The sequence below is a fragment of the Hibiscus syriacus genome, unplaced genomic scaffold, assembly GCF_006381635.1.
Source record: "Hibiscus syriacus cultivar Baekdansim isolate YM2019G1 unplaced genomic scaffold, ASM638163v2 tig00110462_pilon, whole genome shotgun sequence".
Taxonomy (NCBI): Eukaryota; Viridiplantae; Streptophyta; class Magnoliopsida; order Malvales; family Malvaceae; genus Hibiscus; species Hibiscus syriacus.
This window is the reverse complement of record NW_024062747.1, coordinates 1572294-1594195: the sequence shown is the minus strand read 5'-3', so window position 1 is coordinate 1594195 and position 21902 is coordinate 1572294. Positions and strand designations below refer to the sequence as shown.

The following is a 21902-nucleotide window of genomic DNA, read 5'->3' as shown; positions in this document are numbered from 1 at the left end:
GTAATAAAATAGAATATTATTCATCCAATAATATCTTGTATGTGCGGTATTTTTTTATAATCAAATGATTTCATTTCATGCAAAAAAAAATCAGTATAAACTAAAAACCAGTCAAACTTTAACCCCTCAACAAAGCAACCGAGAAAGGGGCACACCCCTTACTCCAAACAATCTAGTATGCACAATAGATCTAATAACCTTAAAACTCACCTGAACACATCTAAATTTCCCCCATGATTCCTCTCATTTCTTTCCTGCCAAATAAAGTAGATCGAAATATTCCATTCAATACGTGTAATAACATGCAACAACAAATACTATATCGTAATCATCTTAAATTATTAAAAAATATAAGAAATAACATAATTATTCTTAAAAAATGATTAATAGATTTAACATATTTATTTTGATAAGTGTAAGAGAATGAGACATATAAAGATAAAAATAGAAATAGAAATATTGTTATTTATTAACTTTTCTAATATGACATTTTAGATGAGATGATTTTAAAACCTAAAATGGACGAATTTAATGGGATGATAGATTTTTTTTTTGCAATATTTTTTTAGTTGTTTTCTTAGGAAAAAGTAAAAATATTATAGGGTAAACTATATTAGTGATCTCTTCTATTTTTTATATGTTTCATTTTGGTCATCAATTTTGAAAAAGTTATATTTTAGTTACTTTTATTTTTTATCTGTCTTATTTTGATCACTAGAGTGTTAACCTTGGTTACTTTAGATAAAATATCTTACCCTAAATTCAATTAAAGTTTTTATCATTGGCTGCCACTCATTACCGTTATTGATCACTATCGATTGTCGTCATCGATCATCGGTGACCATCGTCATCGAGGATCATAGGACTCCAAAATTTCAATCGACTTATTTTTATCTTTTAAACACGAATCAAATATCTGTTTTACCGAATAATATATTTTACGTATTCAATAAAACTACCTAATCTTATTAGTTAAAAAATAGCATGTGTAAAATTATCCTATCCATTCACTAAACCGATACGCGTTCAATTCTTAGGAGCGTGTAATCAAACGCTAAAACTGAGAATTCGCAAAACTCTTACTCAAAACAGATCAACAAAATTTTGCAGAGATTGTACGAAACGAGGAAAGAAAATCAACCCCAGTACAACACAGTAATTATCTTTTTTGAAAGGAAAAAGAATAATCTCTTTACATAAATGAAAACCTTGGGGTTAGAAAGCTGAAACTGGTGAAGAACCAAAGTTACAAGGAACTGAATAATTCAAGCAAATTTTCTCTCGTTTTCTTTCTCTTTCTCTCTTGCTATTAATTTTGCTTTTTCCTAACCCCACTTTTCTTTTTTCTCTTTGTTTTTCACAAATTTGGTTTCACTTTGGGACCTGAGATCCTGACTTAGCAAAACCAAAACCAACCCTTCAACCAGCAGCTGCTTCCCAAGAACCGAGAAAAACAACAACATAATTTTAGCAAAAGAAGAAACAATTATATACAAAGAGAGATATAATAGATAATCTAAAGTTATAGGGGTGTGTTGTTAGTATAAATATAGTAAGGAATTAAAGGTGAAAAAGGGTTTTTTAAGGAAGATTATGGGGAGAGGAAGAGTAGAGTTGAAGAGGATAGAGAACAAGATAAATAGACAAGTTACATTTGCAAAGAGAAGAAATGGATTGCTCAAGAAAGCTTATGAGCTCTCAGTTTTATGTGAAGCTGAGGTTGCTCTTATCGTTTTCTCTAACCGTGGCAAGCTCTATGAGTTCTGTAGCAGCTCTAGGTATCAACCCTTTTCTGATCTTTCTCTTTCGCCTCTCTTCTTTCTTCATCCCCCCTTTTTTCTGTTTTGATCCGTGGATTTGTTTGTTTGTTTTGTTTTTTTTATTTTGATTTTAAACTTGTTTTTATTTAAGCTTTATTTGTTATGGTTTTCTTCGAGTACTCTCTTTCCATGGAGCTTTAGAATTAGGAGGTTCATTAGGTTATAATTTTCCTACTTTTTGCTCATTTTTCTATTTTTTAAGTTTCGGGTCTAGTTTTTTAAGATCTGAATTGGATTCATGATTTTCGTTTGTTTATTTGCTTCTAAGTTGAAGTTTCTTGTGATGATTAAGCTAAAAGTTTCCATCTTAAGCAACAAAATGAGGATTTTAATACAATCAATGTCTACAAAAATACAGAAGATGACATTTTTTTTCTAGGTTTTCTCTTATTCTAGAAACTATTTACAAGTTCAGGTGTAGAACTCTCGTCCTTTTTTATGGCAGATCGATCGAGCTAGGTAATAAAACAGCAAGTTTCCTTCCTTATTCCTACGGATGTTTCTTTGTCTAAAATTCTCATATGGGCACTTTTCTCCATGAATCAAGTTCCATTCGTCAAAATTACACTTTCTTTTTCTCTAAGCACGTCGATGAAATTCTTACAAATAAATCGATCACCTTTAATTTCTGGGGTCCTCTAATAACACAGCGTTTCATTACAGGTTGTTAGGGTGAAGCTTTTGAAGTTTAACTACCAGAATTTTTTGCATGTCCTTAATATAAGAATCATATAAGAATATTCTGCTAATTCTTTGTAAATTGAGTTAAACTTTTGATTGATCAGTCTCTTCCTGGATGAAGTAAAATTTGTTTTACTAGCAGTACTTTCAAAGGAAGATTTGAAACGCCGACAGATACAAAATGTCTTTTCCTCAGTAGGGTTACATTACCATTGGTCACTAGGGAGTCATGTCTTGAAATGCCCACACGATGATTCCTCAATGGATTTTTATATTATTCTTTTAAATCCTTTGATAAAACCAGAAATTTGGTAGCTCAAGTTTGAATGTAGCTTTGGATGCATGTAAAGTTGATTTTATGATATAAAATGGATTGGATTCCTCTAGTTTTTTTTTTGTTTGTGTGTATGTAGTGAAATAGAAGGTTTGAGGGTATATTTTCGTTCATGTTGTTAACTAGATTCATGCAAATCGTGATTGCGTATTTTGGTCGTACTTGTATACGAAAGTACTTCTGGAAAAAAATGAAAGAGTTTATTATCATCCAAGATGTAATACTAATAAACTACGTGTGCAAATGAAGTTGAATATTTCAATGCAAAGATTAACTATTCCATGTACAATTTATCATCATGAATGGTAAACGTCTTTTCGCTTTTGCTTCCTCCTCAGCATGCTCAAGACACTTGATAGATATCAGAAATGCAGTTATGGAGCAGTGGAAGTTAACAAGCCAGCTAAGGAGCTTGAGGTGAGTGATGATTTTGGCAATGTTCATACACTGTTTGATAAATATCTAACGTATATATATTTTTTAATTGTTTGTGCCTTTAGATCACAATGATTCGGATTATAGTTTCACTTGTTATTGTTTGCTGTTGCAGAGCAGCTATAGGGAGTACCTAAAACTGAAAGCTAGATACGAAGAACTTCAACGAACGCAGAGGTACCGTATTTTTATTTCCTTATGATATGTTAAATATAATTATGACACGATAAATAACACGAACAACGTAGGAAAGCACATGTATGCATGTTGTGAAATGAGATGTATGCCTTGTGTAAGAATTGGAGAAGTCAACTTGCTTCAAGTTCAATGATTGTGATTATTCATTTATCCCTAGGTTGAATATTTTAGTATGAACTGTTTTATGTGCAATCTTATTTGTTCCTTGATTCAACAGGAATCTCCTTGGCGAAGACCTGGGCCCATTGAACTCCAAGGAGCTTGAGCAGCTTGAGCACCAGCTAGAATCATCCTTGAAACATGTTCGCTCCACTAAGGTAACTGAGTTTCGCATGTAATTAAATTTATATACTTGTTTGTACCTCCTCCAATTTTCTCAAAGTTTTTCTTAAAGTCACGTATATGTTACCATTTCTTCAAATCTTTTATAGCTTCATAAGATTTTTGGAGGTCCTCAAAGCGTTTGAAACTCCATAAGACTTCCACAGTTCCTTTAAGCTTTCGAAATTTTATATCATACGGACATCTATAACATCTTTAAGTGACTATTGAGAGGCTCATGTGATCTGAAATTTTTAAATTTATTTAGCATGTCAACATGCAAATAATCATCATCACCCTAATCTTAACACTAGTACTAAGGATCAATATATACCTCTCTATGCAAGACTAATAAAGAAAGACTTTTCTCTTCCCGGGCTCTTTTCCTCCCTCAACGATTGTTCATCGTAGTCTTCAGCTCGTCTGCTCTTTATGCCCCCACTAAACAACTGATCGCGACTCTCCATCTAAATCGGAAGTGATAAACCGTCGAAAGTTGTCACAATCTGATTTCACCATCAACCATTCTTATATAGTATATCTACTTATATCAACCATGGCTGCAAAACGGTCACTATTTTGGTAGGTTTTTAAAAGATACCATAGAGCAGTAAATAGTGTTTTTTCTCCTCCCATGAAAAGATTAATCATCGTAATTTTGGCATAATTAACTTGTCAAATTCAATATTCATTTGTTTCTCCTAATGTTTTTCAAGTTTAAGTTTCCATATTCTAACATTTGTTTTTATTCCAATCTCCTTCTGCAGACCCAATATATGCTTGACCAGCTTTCTGATCTTCAGAACAAGGTAATCATCTGAATTTTGGGTAAAAGAGCTGAAGTTTTTGTGCTACTAATATACTCACGGGCTTTAAGTACAGGAACAAATGCTAATTGAAGCTAACAGGGCTTTGTCAATAAAGGTAAATTCATCTCTTAAATTGTAAAAAGTAATCTGCTTTCACCAACTTTTTAACTATATATGATATGCCAACTTGAAAGGACCTAACTCATGTCATGGTTTACCAAAATGTTGCTTATATCTATTGAATAGGGAAAAGGCCTCTTATACATAGGCTACAATGAAAGAGATAAACTTTTACCTAATAAAAATAAACTGATATTTTTCTAAAATAATAATAATATTTATTATTTGTGGATAATAATTGGTATCCAAATTTGACTTTTGTGTACATTTTGGTTCGGTTAAAAAAAATGTATAAATACTAATTTAATCTATAAAGCCAAATTGAGATACCAAAAAGCAAAGTAACTGTTTATCAAATCGAAAGTGTTTAGCTAGGTTAAACAAACTTTAACTGAAACTCCAAGAGTACAAACAGATGTAGATGCAAAAACAAGATGTGACGGTAAATACTTTTTTAAATGAGCATAGGACATTGCCTCTAAAATCTTTCAAATATAAAAAAAACTTTTAAAAAATAAATATTCTTTATGTCAACACTCAATATGTAACCCCCTAGACCCGGCCTATGCGTTTCGACTAAGTCTAGTGGATCACATTATAATTATTAAAGACATTTTTCGCAACCGTTATTCCATCAATATAAAATCACATTATAAAAACATGAAATTATAAACAATTTATACTATCAAAAACCAACTCGTAAATATAGTACAAATAAATAATAATTTAATTTAAAACATGTCTTCAAATTCAAAATCACAATTAAACCGAGCAGTAGTAGCAAAAGTGTTATCATTATAAAAATCCGATATTTTAAAATAAGGTCCATGTCACCAAAATAAAGTAAACTTGCCAGATAAAAACATTACAATCTGATTTACTTCAAGAGATATGTTGATCCTCCAAGTGCTCGAACCAAGGTATCTACCCAACAGTATCTGAAAGGGGAAAACATTTTCAAAAGGTGAGCTAGGCTCAGTGTGTCCCAACATTTCCATAAAATCACAATAGGTACAAATCATAGTCCAGAAATCTCACAAATTCGTAACAGAGTTTAACTTTTTGAAAATCATAGTTTAAACCCTTTTCTGGTACACCATCAGTAGTTCCCAAAATTAATTTCCATATAGCTTACTTTATGCACATAGCAAAAAGAAAGCCGACTTAAGGATAGGCTCTGAAGCTTGTATCCTTAAGCCCAAGTCAATAAGTCCATATAGCTTACCCTAAGCACACAGCAAAGGAAAGCCGACCTAATGAAACATCTTGGGGCCCTCAAGAGTCACATTAGGCCCAATTAGCTTGATCAGAGCTATTCCATCGTATTTCAATTCCAAAATTCAATTGCACCGTGACATAAATTCCATAAATCCAAAACATGGTAATCATATACCATTTCAAAACAAAAATTAGATAGCAGCCATATTCCATAAATTGTCACATTAAATTGGTGCATCCATAAAACAATAGCCAATGAATTCGGTGTACCACATATTAAAACCAATAAAACAGTTCAATAATAAGTAGGGAACACACCTCGACAATAGATTCAAATAACAAATCTACTGATTGCTGGTTTCACCACGCTCTGCTACAGTTTTCGAACGGGTAAATACTGGCACACGTGGTTTAACTGATCTAGAAGAGCTGGGTCGAGCTGTCGAACGATCCGGAGAGTCTCTTGTACCTTCAAACAATAATATTTATCAGTCTCAAATCCTATTTAATTGTTCAAAGCTAAACTTCTTAAGTATATACGCATTTTTCGGGTTTGACTATCAATTTGAGGTATTTCGAGTCTGAATTTGGCCAAACGGATTACGGAATCGGAATCAGGACGTCGAAAAACATAAAGTATGACTTTTTGAAAATTCAAATTCTTGGTCAAAGTCAAAGTCAACCACTTTGACCGTAGATTTGGAGACCTTCGGATTCGAATTTGACAAAACAGACCACGGAAACGGATTCGGCACGTCGAAAACTATCAGGATAGGTATACTCGGAAAAGATTAACGGTCGTTTAATGCTCGGTCAAAGCCATTTTAAGTTTTGGTCAAAGAAAGTCAACGGTCAACGGTCAACGGTCAACGGTCAACGGTCGGGTCGGGTCGGGTCAACGGTCGGGTCGGGTCGGGTCAACGGTCGGGTCGGGTCAGACCGGTCAAACCGAGTCAGACCGGTCAAACCGGTTCGAACCGGTTGAAACCGGTCAAACCGGTCAGAACCGGTTGAAAACCGGTTAAACCGGTTTCCAGCAGCCACTCGCCCTGCGGCGGCGCGTGTGGCGCGTGAGGCGTCCTCCGGGGCCCTAAAAATCCCGGAAAAATTTCTAAAAATTATTTTGAGCGATTTCAAGATACTTACAACGATCGGTTCAAATTTTTGAACGGCGGAGAGCTCGATTTCAAATCGGCCGAATCTTTGACTGCACCACCTCCTCACGCGCCGCCGTCTACGGCGGACAAGGTTGACACCGGTGAACTCGGAACGGCACAAGGAACACGATGGTGCGGGAGGTGTCGTAAACGGAGCAACGATCAGCGGTGAATTTAAGATTTCCTCGGCGATAGAGCTAACAAAACCGTCGCTACTTTGACTGGAAATTCCCGACGTTTGGCCGCGTTTCGCTTCAATTAATTTGAAGGGTTTGTTCCTCGCTCGATGATGAACACAACGGTGGGTTTAAAACGATGATCGGAATTTGGACGGCGTCGGAATCGGAGTTGGAAACTGCGTATGGGAAAGGAAAATTGGAAGCCTTTTGGTTCTGAAAATCAGAACCATATGCACGCTTATAATCAAAGCTGCCGACAGTTTTAGGGTAAATTCAAGGCTTGGTCCTTGGATTTTCTTCACTTCTAAAATGGCCTATAAACTCTCATAAATTTTGATTTAGTCACCAACAATTTACCAATTTTCACAATTAACCTCTAAAATTTCAATTAAATATTATTTTGAAAATCGGGTTGTTACAATTCTCCCCCTCTACAAGAAATTTCGTCCTCGAAATTTACCTTATGAGAATAGTTGAGGAAACTGAGCCTCCATTGACTCCAATGTCTCCCAAGTAGCTTCTGTGGGGCCTCGATTTCTCCACTGAACTTTGACCATTGGAATTCGTCTATTCCGAAGAACTCGTTCATCTCTCTCCAAGATCTGAATGGGCTCCTCTTCATATGACAAATCAGGTCTCAGCTCTACTTCTTCAACTTGAATAATGTGACCTGGATCTGGACGGTATCTCCTCAACATTGATACATGAAAGACATCATGAATACGACTTAGCTCAGAAGGCAACTCAAGCTGATATGCAACAGGTCCTACCCTCTTCAAGATACGAAATGGTCCAATAAATCTTGGACTTAATTTACCCTTACGCCCGAATCTCAATACTTTCTTCCAGGGTGAAACCTTTAAAAAGACCTGATCTCCAGCCTCAAACTGTATATCTTTCCTTCTTTGATCTGCATAAGACTTCTGCCTATCAAATGCCTCTTTCAGACGGTCACGAATCAATCTGACTGTGTCCTCCGTCTCTCGCACTAACTCAGGTCCCAACGTCTTCCTATCACGCAACTCAGTCCAACAGATCGGAGTGCGACATTTACGCCCATAGAGTGCTTCATAGGGTGCCATACGAATACTGGTCTGATAACTGTTATTGTAAGCAAATTCAGCCAACGGCAAAAAGTTCTCCCAACTACCATGAAAATCGATTACGCAACCCCGCAACATATCCTCCAGAATCTGAATTACTCTCTCAGATTGACCATCAGTTTGTGGATGAAAGGATGTACTATAATCCAATCTTGTTCCCAAAGCCGTATGTAACGCCTTCCAAAATCTCGAAGTAAATCTCGGATCTCGATCAGAAATAATAGACAATGGAACACCATGCAATCTGACAATCTCTGAAATATACAATATTGCCAGCTTATCCAAAGTATAATTTACTCGCACAGGAATGAAGTGAGCTGACTTTGTAAGTCTGTCAACAATCACCCAAACTGAATCTTTTTTCAAAGGAGTCATAGGCAAGCCAGTAACAAAATCCATAGTAATACGCTCCCATTTCCATTCAGGAATCTTGATAGGTTGTAACAAACCTGATGGATGTTGATGTTCTGCCTTAACTTGTTGACAAGTCAAACACCTAGCCACAAAGTCAGATATGTCTTTCTTCATACCAGTCCAATAATACCTCTCTCTCAAATTCCGGTACATCTTATCTCCTCCGGGGTGCATAGCATATGGACTACTATGAGCCTCAGTAAGGATAGTCTGCCTCAATTCAGCGTCATCAGGCACACAATATCTACCTTTAAAGCATAAAACTTCATCCTGATCAATTGCGTAATCTGTGTTTGTCCCCTGCTCTACTTGCTCAAAGATGGAAAGCAAGGAGCTATCAAGGGGCTGCTTAGCTTTGATCTCATCAACCAAGGTCGGCTTAACTTGCAATTCTGCTAACAAAGTGCCATCGTCATATAAATTCATCTTGGCCATTAAAGACCTCAACTCCGATACCGTCTTTCGACTCAAAGCATCTGCTACAATGTTAGCTTTACCAGGGTGGTAATCAATCACGCAATCATAATCCTTTAGAAGCTCTAACCAGCGACGCTGTCTCAAATTAAGTTCCTTCTGGGTCAGAAGATACTTTAAGCTCTTATGATCTGTGAAAATGTAACACTTCTCTCCATAAAGATAGTGTCTCCAAATCTTCAAGGCAAAAATTACTGCTGCCAGCTCTAAATCGTGAGTAGGATAATTACACTCATGCGGTCGCAGCTGACGGGATGCATAAGCCACCACCTTACTTTCCTGCATTAAAACACAACCAAGTCCTGAATGTGAAGCATCACTATACACTGTAAAATCCTTCCCGGACTGTGGTTGAATCAACACCGGTGCTTGAGTCAAAACCGCCTTTAATTTCTCAAAGCTCTCTTGTTGTGCCTCGCCCCAGTCAAACGACACATTCTTCCTTAACAACTTTGTCAAAGGAGAAGCAATGATCGAAAAGCCCTCAACAAAACGTCGATAATAACCAGCCAAGCCCAAGAAACTGCGGATTTCAGATACGTTCTTAGGTCGTTTCCAATTCATAATAGCCTCTATCTTGCTGGGATCAACCTGAACACCTCGCGCAGAAATAATATGCCCCAAAAATGACACTTCTTGAAGCCAAAACTCACACTTGCTTAGTTTGGCATATAGACGATGCTCTCTCAAAGTCCGCAGAACGATCTTCAAATGCTCGTCATGCTCTGCCTCAGTACGAGAATAGATTAGAATATCGTCAATGAAGACCACCACAAATTGATCCAAATATGGTCGGAACACCCGATTCATCAAATCCATAAAAGCTGCAGGAGCGTTCGTCAAACCAAAAGGCATCACTAAAATTCATAATGACCATATCTAGTGCGAATGGCCGTTTTTGCAACATCAGATCCTTTAACTTTCAATTGATAATACCCCGAACGAAGATCAATTTTAGAGAATACAGTAGCTCCTCGCAATTGATCAAATAAGTCATCATTCCTGGGTAATGGGTATTTATTCTTGACCGTCATCTTGTTCAATTTCCGATAGTCAATACATAATCTTAGCGACCCATCCTTCTTTTTCACGAATAGAACTGGAGCTCCCCATGGTGAAGTACTATGTCGGATAAATCCTCGATCGAATAATTCTTGCAATTGGACTTTCAACTCCTTAAGTTCCTTTGGAGCCATACGATAAGGTGCCATAGAAATAGGTGAAGATCCTGGATAAGTCTCAATCTCGAACTCTACCTCTCTATCAGGAGGTAACCCAGGCAACTCCTCCGGAAAAACATCAGGAAACTCGCTAACTGTACGAATCTCCTCGATCGTGGACAATGCACCTTTGGTGTTCAAAATACAAGCAATGAAGGTCTCATATCCCTTTCGGATCATACGATCAATTTCCATCGCTGAAACTATATTGGAGAGATAGCCACGCCGTTCCCCAATTAACACAACAGTCCGACCATCTGAAGTCTTCAGAGTAGCCCGCTTGTATTCGCAATCCAGCTTTACCTTGTGTTTATTCAACCAATCCATTCCAAGAATTAGATCAAACTCCTCTAGAGGAAGCTCCATAAGATCAGCGAGAAAAATTTCTCCCTGAACCTCGAGAGGGCAACACCGAAATACTTTATTCACTAATACTGCTTGTCCTACTGGACTCGTAACTGTAACAGTATTTTCAGTGTTCTCTATCGGAATCTGAAGGTTTCGAGATACTGAGCTCGATACATAGGAGTGAGTGGAGCCATTGTCCAGTAATGCAAAGTATGGGATAGAATAAATAGTAAATGTACCTGCAATAACCTCAGGCTCATCTCTGTCATCACGACGTCTAGTTGCATAAACCAAAGCTGGCTGTCTAGCCTCAGAAGCTGTTGGCCCTCTATTTTGCTGAGGTCGGGCTCTACTGTCTGTCCTGGACGCTGATCCTCGAGTCTTTCCTTGACTACGATCTCTAATTGGGGTCTGTACTGTAGTCTGCGAACGCACAGGAGTTTGGGTAGTGGTCTGCTCAAACGAAACTAACTGAGGACAATCTCTCCGATAATGACCACTAGATCCACACTGATAGCAAAGACCCATCTTCTTACGACACTCTCCTGAGTGTTGTTTACCACAATACTCACAAAGGGGCCCATTATAATACGACGAGGAACCTCCTCGACTGACAGCTAAAGGTGAGGATGCTGCAGGCCTGAAACGTGTATTGCTTCTCTGAGGAGCTGAAGTACGAGTCCTCTTTCCGGACTGTGCTGATGACTCCATCGGGCCTGAAAATTTCTTAGATCGATCTTGATCAACACGCTCTCTACCAGAAGCTAAAAACTCCACCTCTTCCGCATCTTTGGCTCTGCCCACCAGCACATCAAATATCTCATCCTGATGGGTTACAACTTGCCTACGCAGCTCGTATCTGAGTCCAAGGGCAAATTTACGACATCGATCTCTCTCCGTCGGTACCATACTGAATCCATACTTCAGCAATTTCAGGAACTCGATCTCATATTCAGAAACAGTCATGTCTCCCTGAGCCAGGTCTTGAAACTGTTGTCGTCTCTGAGCTAAGTAGCGCTCTCCCAGAAAACGGCTCCGAAAGCGATCCTTAAAGAAATTCCAGGTCAAACGATCGGTAGGAACACTACTGGTCACTGACTCCCACCAAGTGTAGGCATTGCCATCTAACATCGCCACAGCACCCTGATATCTCTTAATTGAGTCCAAACCCAACTGATCCATGCGTCTCTCTGTATCCTGGAGCCAATCCTCAGCTTCAGTAGGAGCTCCACCTATCTGTCCCCCAAAAGTTCTAACTCCATTGGCAATCAAAGTCTGCGAAATAGGAACCTCAGATACAACACCAGCAGCTCTGACTGCTCCCTGTATCAACTGCAGAAATTGTCTACCAAAAGTCTCATCCAAAGCAACTCCGGTAGATTCTGACTCAATATCTGTCGCTCCTATGATCGGTGTAGTCATGCCAATACCATCGGTAGGAGGCAGATTCGTTGGGGTCGTAGGAGCAGGATCACCTATCGGAGGTGGGGGATCTACTCGTATCTCATCGATCGGATCTGCAAATCTAGCCACTCGACCTCGTCCACGGCTAGTTCGACGACCACGTCTAGCACTCATTTTGATGGATCTCAAGTTTACTACAGAAGATAAAACTTAGGGTTAGATAAGCACTTGGAGTCTCAAACATAGTTAAAATCTTAATAACTTTGTGACATGGCCTTAGTAACTCGTTTTGTAAAATATTTCAAAACCGTATTTTCAATGTGGACTCATACACAGTCCGAGGGTTAAAAACCAAAAGCTCTGATACCAATAAATGTAACCCCCTAGACCCGGCCTATGCGTTTCGACTAAGTCTAGTGGATCACATTATAATTATTAAAGACATTTTTCGCAACCGTTATTCCATCAATATAAAATCACATTATAAAAACATGAAATTATAAACAATTTATACTATCAAAAACCAACTCGTAAATATAGTACAAATAAATAATAATTTAATTTAAAACATGTCTTCAAATTCAAAATCACAATAAACCGAGCAGTAGTAGCAAAAGTGTTATCATTATAAAATCCGATATTTTAAAATAAGGTCCATGTCACCAAAATAAAGTAAACTTGCCAGATAAAAACATTACAATCTGATTTACTTCAAGAGATATGTTGATCCTCCAAGTGCTCGAACCAAGGTATCTACCCAACAGTATCTGAAAGGGGAAAACATTTTCAAAAGGTGAGCTAGGCTCAGTGTGTCCCAACATTTCCATAAAATCACAATAGGTACAAATCATAGTCCAGAAATCTCACAAATTCGTAACAGAGTTTAACTTTTTGAAAATCATAGTTTAAACCCTTTTCTGGTACACCATCAGTAGTTCCCAAAATTAATTTCCATATAGCTTACTTTATGCACATAGCAAAAAGAAAGCCGACTTAAGGATAGGCTCTGAAGCTTGTATCCTTAAGCCCAAGTCAATAAGTCCATATAGCTTACCCTAAGCACACAGCAAAGGAAAGCCGACCTAATGAAACATCTTGGGGCCCTCAAGAGTCACATTAGGCCCAATTAGCTTGATCAGAGCTATTCCATCGTATTTCAATTCCAAAATTCAATTGCACCGTGACATAAATTCCATAAATCCAAAAACATGGTAATCATATACCATTTCAAAACAAAAATTAGATAGCAGCCATATTCCATAAATTGTCACATTAAATTGGTGCATCCATAAAACAATAGCCAATGAATTCGGTGTACCACATATTAAAACCAATAAAACAGTTCAATAATAAGTAGGGAACACACCTCGACAATAGATTCAAATAACAAATCTACTGATTGCTGGTTTCACCACGCTCTGCTACAGTTTTCGAACGGGTAAATACTGGCACACGTGGTTTAACTGATCTAGAAGAGCTGGGTCGAGCTGTCGAACGATCCGGAGAGTCTCTTGTACCTTCAAACAATAATATTTATCAGTCTCAAATCCTATTTAATTGTTCAAAGCTAAACTTCTTAAGTATATACGCATTTTTCGGGTTTGACTATCAATTTGAGGTATTTCGAGTCTGAATTTGGCCAAACGGATTACGGAATCGGAATCAGGACGTCGAAAAACATAAAGTATGACTTTTTGAAAATTCAAATTCTTGGTCAAAGTCAAAGTCAACCACTTTGACCGTAGATTTGGAGACCTTCGGATTCGAATTTGACAAAACAGACCACGGAAACGGATTCGGCACGTCGAAAACTATCAGGATAGGTATACTCGGAAAAGATTAACGGTCGTTTAATGCTCGGTCAAAGCCATTTTAAGTTTTGGTCAAAGAAAGTCAACGGTCAACGGTCAACGGTCAACGGTCAACGGTCGGGTCGGGTCGGGTCAACGGTCGGGTCGGGTCGGGTCAACGGTCGGGTCGGGTCAGACCGGTCAAACCGAGTCAGACCGGTCAAACCGGTTCGAACCGGTTGAAACCGGTCAAACCGGTCAGAACCGGTTGAAAACCGGTTAAACCGGTTTCCAGCAGCCACTCGCCCTGCGGCGGCGCGTGTGGCGCGTGAGGCGTCCTCCGGGGCCCTAAAAATCCCGGAAAAATTTCTAAAAATTATTTTGAGCGATTTCAAGATACTTACAACGATCGGTTCAAATTTTTGAACGGCGGAGAGCTCGATTTCAAATCGGCCGAATCTTTGACTGCACCACCTCCTCACGCGCCGCCGTCTACGGCGGACAAGGTTGACACCGGTGAACTCGGAACGGCACAAGGAACACGATGGTGCGGGAGGTGTCGTAAACGGAGCAACGATCAGCGGTGAATTTAAGATTTCCTCGGCGATAGAGCTAACAAAACCGTCGCTACTTTGACTGGAAATTCCCGACGTTTGGCCGCGTTTCGCTTCAATTAATTTGAAGGGTTTGTTCCTCGCTCGATGATGAACACAACGGTGGGTTTAAAACGATGATCGGAATTTGGACGGCGTCGGAATCGGAGTTGGAAACTGCGTATGGGAAAGGAAAATTGGAAGCCTTTTGGTTCTGAAAATCAGAACCATATGCACGCTTATAATCAAAGCTGCCGACAGTTTTAGGGTAAATTCAAGGCTTGGTCCTTGGATTTTCTTCACTTCTAAAATGGCCTATAAACTCTCATAAATTTTGATTTAGTCACCAACAATTTACCAATTTTCACAATTAACCTCTAAAATTTCAATTAAATATTATTTTGAAAATCGGGTTGTTACACAATACCCGAGTGCAAGTAACATAAGAGTTTGTATTCCATGGAAACATTGTAAGCTGATAAAAGTTACGAGCTGAAGTTGATATTATGGTGATGAAGAATTTTACAAATTAAATCTGCATAGCTGAACTTCTAGGTAACATAGTATATGAGTGACCCTAAGCAGCTTGTACGTTGGATTGGATCATTTTAATTACTTGCTCTCCTATGGGACCAACAAACCATATTTTACTTTCTCACTATCCATATTAAAGATTTGATACTTAGACTCCCATAAGATCCAATATGAATGTGAAGCTGTGGATATCATGAAAAAGAGATGAATAGCCTATGTACAAAGCAGAGGTGTGTGCTGGTAAGGTCTTATTAGTCATAGACTATGCTGAAACACTTACTCCAATCATACCCACCTAATGATAGTGAAAACAATAGTTTAGTTTACAAAACATTATGTGCATAGTCAATATCAAACACAAATTATGGGATGGAGGGAGTAGTACTTTTGGTAGTTATGACATCCGAAAACATGTTCTACCTTGGTTTCTCAATCTATATATGCTTCCGGGTCAGTCTTCCCTTGGAATGGATGAATAGTAGCACGGATATTGTTGAGATTATCATCATATATGAGACGAGTTCTATTAAAATAATATTAATTTTTTTAATTTGTAGTATTTTTTATCAAAAATTTAAAAAATATAAAATCTTGAACTCGTCGTATGGAGGTGACGAGTTACTTTGGGTTTAAAATAAGTAGCCAACTATTCTTTACCATTGCTCTTTTTAATTCATTGTACTTGACAATCTCTGTTTGGCCTTCGTCTGACTGTTTCTTCATATCCCTATAGTTGCCATTTCATCGGCTGAAGAGTTTTCTTGTGTTGTACAGCTTGAAGAAACTAATGCCAGAAATCAGTTTCGAGCAACATGGGAAGGTGGTGAGCAAAGTGTATCATTCAGTAACCAGCAGGCTCAATCTATGGGGTTATATCAGCCATTGGAATGCAACCCTACTTTGCAGATAGGGTAGTGTTTCAACTCCTTTATTCTTTACATATTCGGACATGGATGTTTGAGTATCATAAGCATATCCCTGTTCTTAATCTCTTAAATCTTGTTTCCTGCTGCAGGTACTGCAACCCTGTAGCTTCAGACCAGATGGCTGCAACAACTCATGCTCATCAAGTCAATGGCTTTATCCATGGATGGATGCTCTAAATTTTTGGTTTCACCAATATTGGTTAAAATGATCATAAACTCTAGTAGCTAAAAATGCTTCTTCTCGCTGGAAGTGTGTAAAAATGGTTTCAAGTGCATATATGCATAATATCCTGCATTGACATAAAACTCTACCGCAGTGACTGAATTTGCTGGTAAGACAAGAGGCTTGTAATTAAGCTTCTTTATATATAACAATGGAAGACTTGACAAAAAGCTTTATATAATTAAAATTGTGTTCCTTTCTTGCTTTGACACTAGTTAAGCACTGTTGTTCTTGCCTACACTTTTTTGGGTGATGGAGTAAAGTTATTCTTCCATGGCTCAGCTGCTTGTTAACATGTCTGCCATCCAATTTTAGACAGTCATTATGAACAAAGTGGAAAGATTATGGTTGTGTAGGAAGCTTGTGGTAATTCACATAGTTTTTAACATAGATTATTAGATTATTATATTAAGAAAAATGACAAAGATGACGAGTTCTTAATTTTTCGAAGTTAAAAACTTTCATTCAGTACACTGAATAAATCATGTTCTATCATATTATTTCTTTAAGCTAAAACAAAAGAGATGAGTTTGTATCGTTGCAAAATTTAAGTTTTATAAATAAATTTATTAAAATCATTGCACCGTCTTAAACATAAGCGATTAAAAATTGAAAAGACTGTGTTCATCCTTTTATAGAAATAAAAAAATTTATGAGAAGAATACTTTGAGAGGAAGTTTGGATCTCGAGCTCGTATGACCAAGGTCTTACCATATTCTTTGAACTCCCTATTGCCATGATTCGATTTGCCTCAAGTTTCACTTTTTGTTTCACCATTTTGAGTAACAAATGTGAGTTTATTAAATTGACCATTTAATAAACTCGCATTTGTTAATGATGGAACCTATGTTCTTAGAGTTTTATCTTGAAGTATTTGTGTAACAAATACAAAATGACTGAACTTTTTAAGAAAATTAACATGTTCCGTAAGAGCATATCCAAGATCCAAATCTGAATCCAACTACCCAACCCAACCTCCTTTATATATATATATATATAAACAATCCACACTTAGTTACCCAACAATAATGCAATCATCCATATGGTTTCTTCCCCCCCCCCCCCCCAAAAAAAAAAAACACTTCCCGGGTTACAAAGACAATTAAATTAAAATCTTTATACAAGACACTTTTCATATTTATGGTATGAGACAATCACCTTGTCCTGAATTATTCACAAAGGAGTTGTCTTTCCTTGGTTCTATCTTCTGTTGTTGTCGTTGACGTTCATCTGCAACAAAAACTTCCAAGCAAGATTAAGTTGTTTCACCTGGAAAAGCAAACAAAACAAATACAAAGTTGAGATAAGAAAAGTTTAAGAAACTAGGATATTTGCCAGTCGATTCCAAGGTGAAAAGCCAAGTAAACCAAAAAAACAGGGGAAAAATGCATGAGTTTTCCCAGAATTATCTTTAAAAATGACATATACTTGCAAACCAAACAAGTGTTTATATTGTTTTACAAGAGAAGTAATTATCATTGAACATCCAAACATGTCAATTCCATTAGATGAGTACTAGTTGAAAAGCTACACAAAATCATACACCAAATAACCATTAATGTGCGTGAGCGTTGATAAACAAACCAATGAAAAATCTTATGCAGATACTTGTAAAAGAAGAGAGCAAGGCACAAAATTTAGAACATATCAAAGGCAAATTAAGATGCTAGTACTTGTAAACCTTGAAGGCTTGTAGATCCTAGTAAAATCGGAATTCTAGAAAGAAAAGAATTGCTGATTAAAGCGGTATAAAAATAAAATGTAAACAGCACGATTATTGATGAGTCATCTATTATCATTTAGCCGAAAACAGGTTACCTTCCCACAGACTGGACAATGTTCACTTCTCTCCATCCATTCATAAATGCAACCAAGATGGAAATGGTGGGAACATTTTGTTATTATCTTCGGATTCTCTGGAGTATATTCTGCACATAAATTATAACAATATGTTTAAATAAGGATAATATATCTATAAAAAGTCCAACCTAATATGATTTGCGACATTATCAGTTTCTGATAGCAGTGATTGACTGATTGTTTCTAATATAAAGGACTTAGTATAAGACTAAAGGACTGATTCCTCTAATTAAATCAGGATTTCTTAATACTCAATCACAAGCATCTGGTCCAATTAATGACACAAGCACCCAGGTTAGAGAAGCAATATATAGCCGAAACTTTTTTTGATAGAAACATATAGCAGAAACTTGGCATTACAAGGCATCCATTATGAGTTCTAGAAAACTTGGTCTATTCAACCAATCATTTATGAAACCTTGTTGAAGGGGAGAGAGGAAGACACAAATCAACGGTGGCATGAATTGATATTGCTGAGTGCTACAAACTTCCGAAGGCGAATAAGCGAAAACCCCAATATTCTTGACAAACTATTATGGCAACAAGCATCATTTTCCCTTTTATGTGGAATGAAAGTAAAATCCATTCTTTGTAATTCCAAGGTGATAAAATTTTCTAATTTAGGTTCAAGCAAATGCAAACACAAGATGGGAAAATGAAACAACATGCCTGAAAATTGACTGAACACCCAACCAGGTTCACAAAAGCACAAAATAGATATAAGTGGGTAAGAGTCCAAGATGGTATTGACGCATGCCAAGAAATGCACATCGGCCATCATTGCAGCATCATAGCAGATTGGCTATGATCTCTAGTAACAATATTTCATAGCATAATATAGTGCCTAGAACATCATCATTGTCAAGATAGATAACTTACCTTCCAGACATGTTGGGCAGACATCCTCCTCTTCTACTGTTGAATAGATGTACCCAATTCCAACTGATGTTTTTGTTGATGTCAGTTGTGAGGATTTAGAATGCTGCTCAATTGAGCCTTGTTCACAAGCATTCCATTTTCCCCCTCTACTCAAAGAATCAGAACCTACATCATCTTCACCTCTTAAAGGCTCTGATTCCTCTTGTGAATGACTTGAACCCTTCTCACGTCTTGAAACAAGACCATCACGTTGTAAGCGAAAATATCTGGTATCAACATCACAAGGAAAGGGCCTTGGGGTAGAACAGTACATGTCAGAAAGTGAGTTGTCTAGTGATACAGAAGAGTTCATAGATGCTGTTCCCTGAATGGATGAAGGGACAGAGTGCAGCTCTCCTCGTTGCAATAATGTTGTACACTATAATTACAGGGACCAAAGAAACAACATAAGGACAAAAAATTTGAAACTCCATCACTGAAATATTTGAGGATAAAGTTCTGATCAATTCAGAGAAATGTAAGATGTAATACCAAGCACATTTCCGGTCAACCTCCTTTTCTTAATATTAATCAAACACAGAATTCAGAATGTAAACGATCAAGTGATAATTTTCAAGATTAGGTTAGTACATGGTCCATGATTGACTTCAATAGATATCTGTTCACCAAAAAGTCAATATAGGTCAATGCTGATGGAATTTGCTAGATCAAGAACTCAGGTATTCACATTGTAAGCAGATTTCACTTGCTCCAAGAGCCTATAAAGATAGTTCTTTAAGCAAAACAGTCTTTAGGCACTGAGTCACTGACATGTTAATTATCTTATTCCATTTTATTGCATAAACATGAACTAGACTACCAAAGCCCTACACACATTGTAAACCATAAAGGAACTTTCCCCGGCTTAGGGAAATTTGTCTACATATTAGCCACTCCTACTTTATATTCATTCTTTCAGCTTCCTTCATTCACCAAACCTCATCCCTCCCTAACCCTCTCCAAGGCTTCCACAAAAATATAAGCATGGGGCTCAGTAAAAAAGTTAACAAAGGACTTTGCCTGCATTAACAATAGAGATTTATCTTTAGTAAATTATTACAATGCTCTATGCAAAATTATTGTGGACATAATAGGCTAGTGCCACTTACATGTGCCACAAAGAGAAAAGATAGAAGAGTTATATTTCCAATGATAACCCTAATTTTTAACAACATAAAAGTGGCACGAAAGAAATAATCAATAGAACAACCACTTTTATAACCTCGAGTGAGACATGAAAATACTATTATTTGAAGAAACAATACTGGAGCCCAAACCAATGCTTACTGACAAGTATCAGAAAACATACCATTTGTATAAAATTCTGAAAGAAGCAACCGATGCACAAACAGTTTCTATAAATATTATTGTTTGAATTCATGTAGTCTTCAAAATCCTCAGCATGCAAGCAGCAACAAACTGAACCCATAATGTGAACTTTTAAGCTTTCCCCTTCAGTTAAAACTCTTTACGCAACACAACTTCATCAATATGGCTCAATCGTTCTAGTTATACATATACATCAAGATCAAAGTTCTCGAAGCTAAAAAAGGCAATGTGAGAGGACACCGAACTCGCAGAAGTCCCGGGCACTTGTACCAACCAGAACTCCTTCTATTCTATTTACAATATGCTGAATGGCCGTGTAAAATTTAGCTAAATAGCTATCTTCAGCTGTAAAATAAAAAATAAAAATACTAATGTCAATTTTGTAGATAACATAAACCTAACGAGTCACCATATGTGAGCCAATTTTGTGAATAGCTGAACCAGCAAAACAATCTTCATAGCAAGTTCACAATGCCACTAATAAGAAGCCAAAGAGCTTTCCTTTTGAAGTAAAGGAAAAACTACTTCAAAGAATTACATGTCTTCCTTTTTTGGTTATGGGGAAAGTAATAGCCATCTTTTAAGGCTTTAATCGTAATGAGAAAAAAGGTTCTTTTCTTTAATATTAAGAAGTGGAAATTGGAAATATCGACAGAAAAATCACGATCAATTTGGGAATTAAATGTTACACGTGAAAAATATTTCTCTTTAAATCAGCAGAATAAGAAACATACAACTTGACCATTCAAATATTTAGGTTTTCATCAAATCAACACCAAAAAGTCCATCAAAAACCTAAAGATCAACCCAGAAACAAGCTTGGATCAATCAAGTAAAGCGAACCCAATTTGGTCATCTAAAATGAAAGCAGAAAAAAGAAATCAACATAAAAGCACAGATTTTGGTCCAAAACATGCATGGACTGAAAAAAAATGAAAAAATCCCAATTCAGATTATCCCAATAGGACACGGTTAAACATCTTATACTGATGAACATAAAATAAGTTACCTGGATGGAAATTCAGCTGAGTGACAGCGCGAAGAATTTTATTTTATTATATTATATATACATACATAAATACTTATTTAATTGGGAGTGGGTGAAGGTAAGAAGAACAGTGAACCAAACCAAAGAGAGCTCCGGGAATCTCGAAAATATAAACTTACTAAAAAGATAGGAAAAGTTAGGGGAAAAAATGAAAGAGATAGTGACAGAGACAGCTAAACAAATGTGAAGTGCATTTGATGAGCTGATATTTTAGTTCACAAAATATAATATTATAAATAAAAATAGTAATATTATCAAAAAATAAGATTATTGAGAATTTTATATTTTGTGTTTAGTTAATTTAATAGGAATGCAAGATTATCGTATTTGGTTAAAAGAATAAAAGATTATTAAAATGTATATTTGACCAAATTGTCCTTATTATATATTTGTTTTTTTAACAAATTAGAAAATATTTATATATATTTTTTAAAATTTGTAAATTC

General features: G+C 36.8%; 2 protein-coding genes across 3 annotated transcripts; one reads left to right on the top strand and one right to left on the bottom strand.

Moving 5' to 3' along the window:
• Nucleotides 1-1272: 1272 nt before the first annotated feature.
• LOC120127147 (agamous-like MADS-box protein MADS2) lies at nt 1273-16303 on the top strand. Its single transcript, XM_039145139.1, has 8 exons — nt 1273-1778; nt 3174-3252; nt 3386-3447; nt 3686-3785; nt 4557-4598; nt 4672-4713; nt 15927-16063; nt 16168-16303. The coding sequence occupies exons 1-8, from the start codon at nt 1594-1596 to the stop codon at nt 16253-16255; spliced, it is 735 nt and encodes a 244-aa protein (XP_039001070.1). The 5' UTR covers nt 1273-1593; the 3' UTR covers nt 16256-16303.
• A 1037-nt stretch (nt 16304-17340) lies between these two features.
• LOC120127148 (E3 ubiquitin-protein ligase At3g02290-like) lies at nt 17341-21537 on the bottom strand. Of its 2 annotated transcripts, none has more exons than XM_039145140.1 (5): nt 21418-21537; nt 20389-20753; nt 19041-19458; nt 18120-18229; nt 17341-17570 (listed from the first exon to the last, which is right to left on the bottom strand). In XM_039145140.1, the coding sequence occupies exons 2-5, from the start codon at nt 20506-20508 to the stop codon at nt 17502-17504; spliced, it is 717 nt and encodes a 238-aa protein (XP_039001071.1). In that variant the 5' UTR covers nt 20509-20753; nt 21418-21537; the 3' UTR covers nt 17341-17501. The 2 variants fall into 2 exon arrangements, with proteins under 2 accessions (XP_039001071.1, XP_039001072.1); XM_039145141.1 differs by having other exon boundaries at nt 17343-17531; nt 21418-21536.
• Nucleotides 21538-21902: the final 365 nt, after the last annotated feature.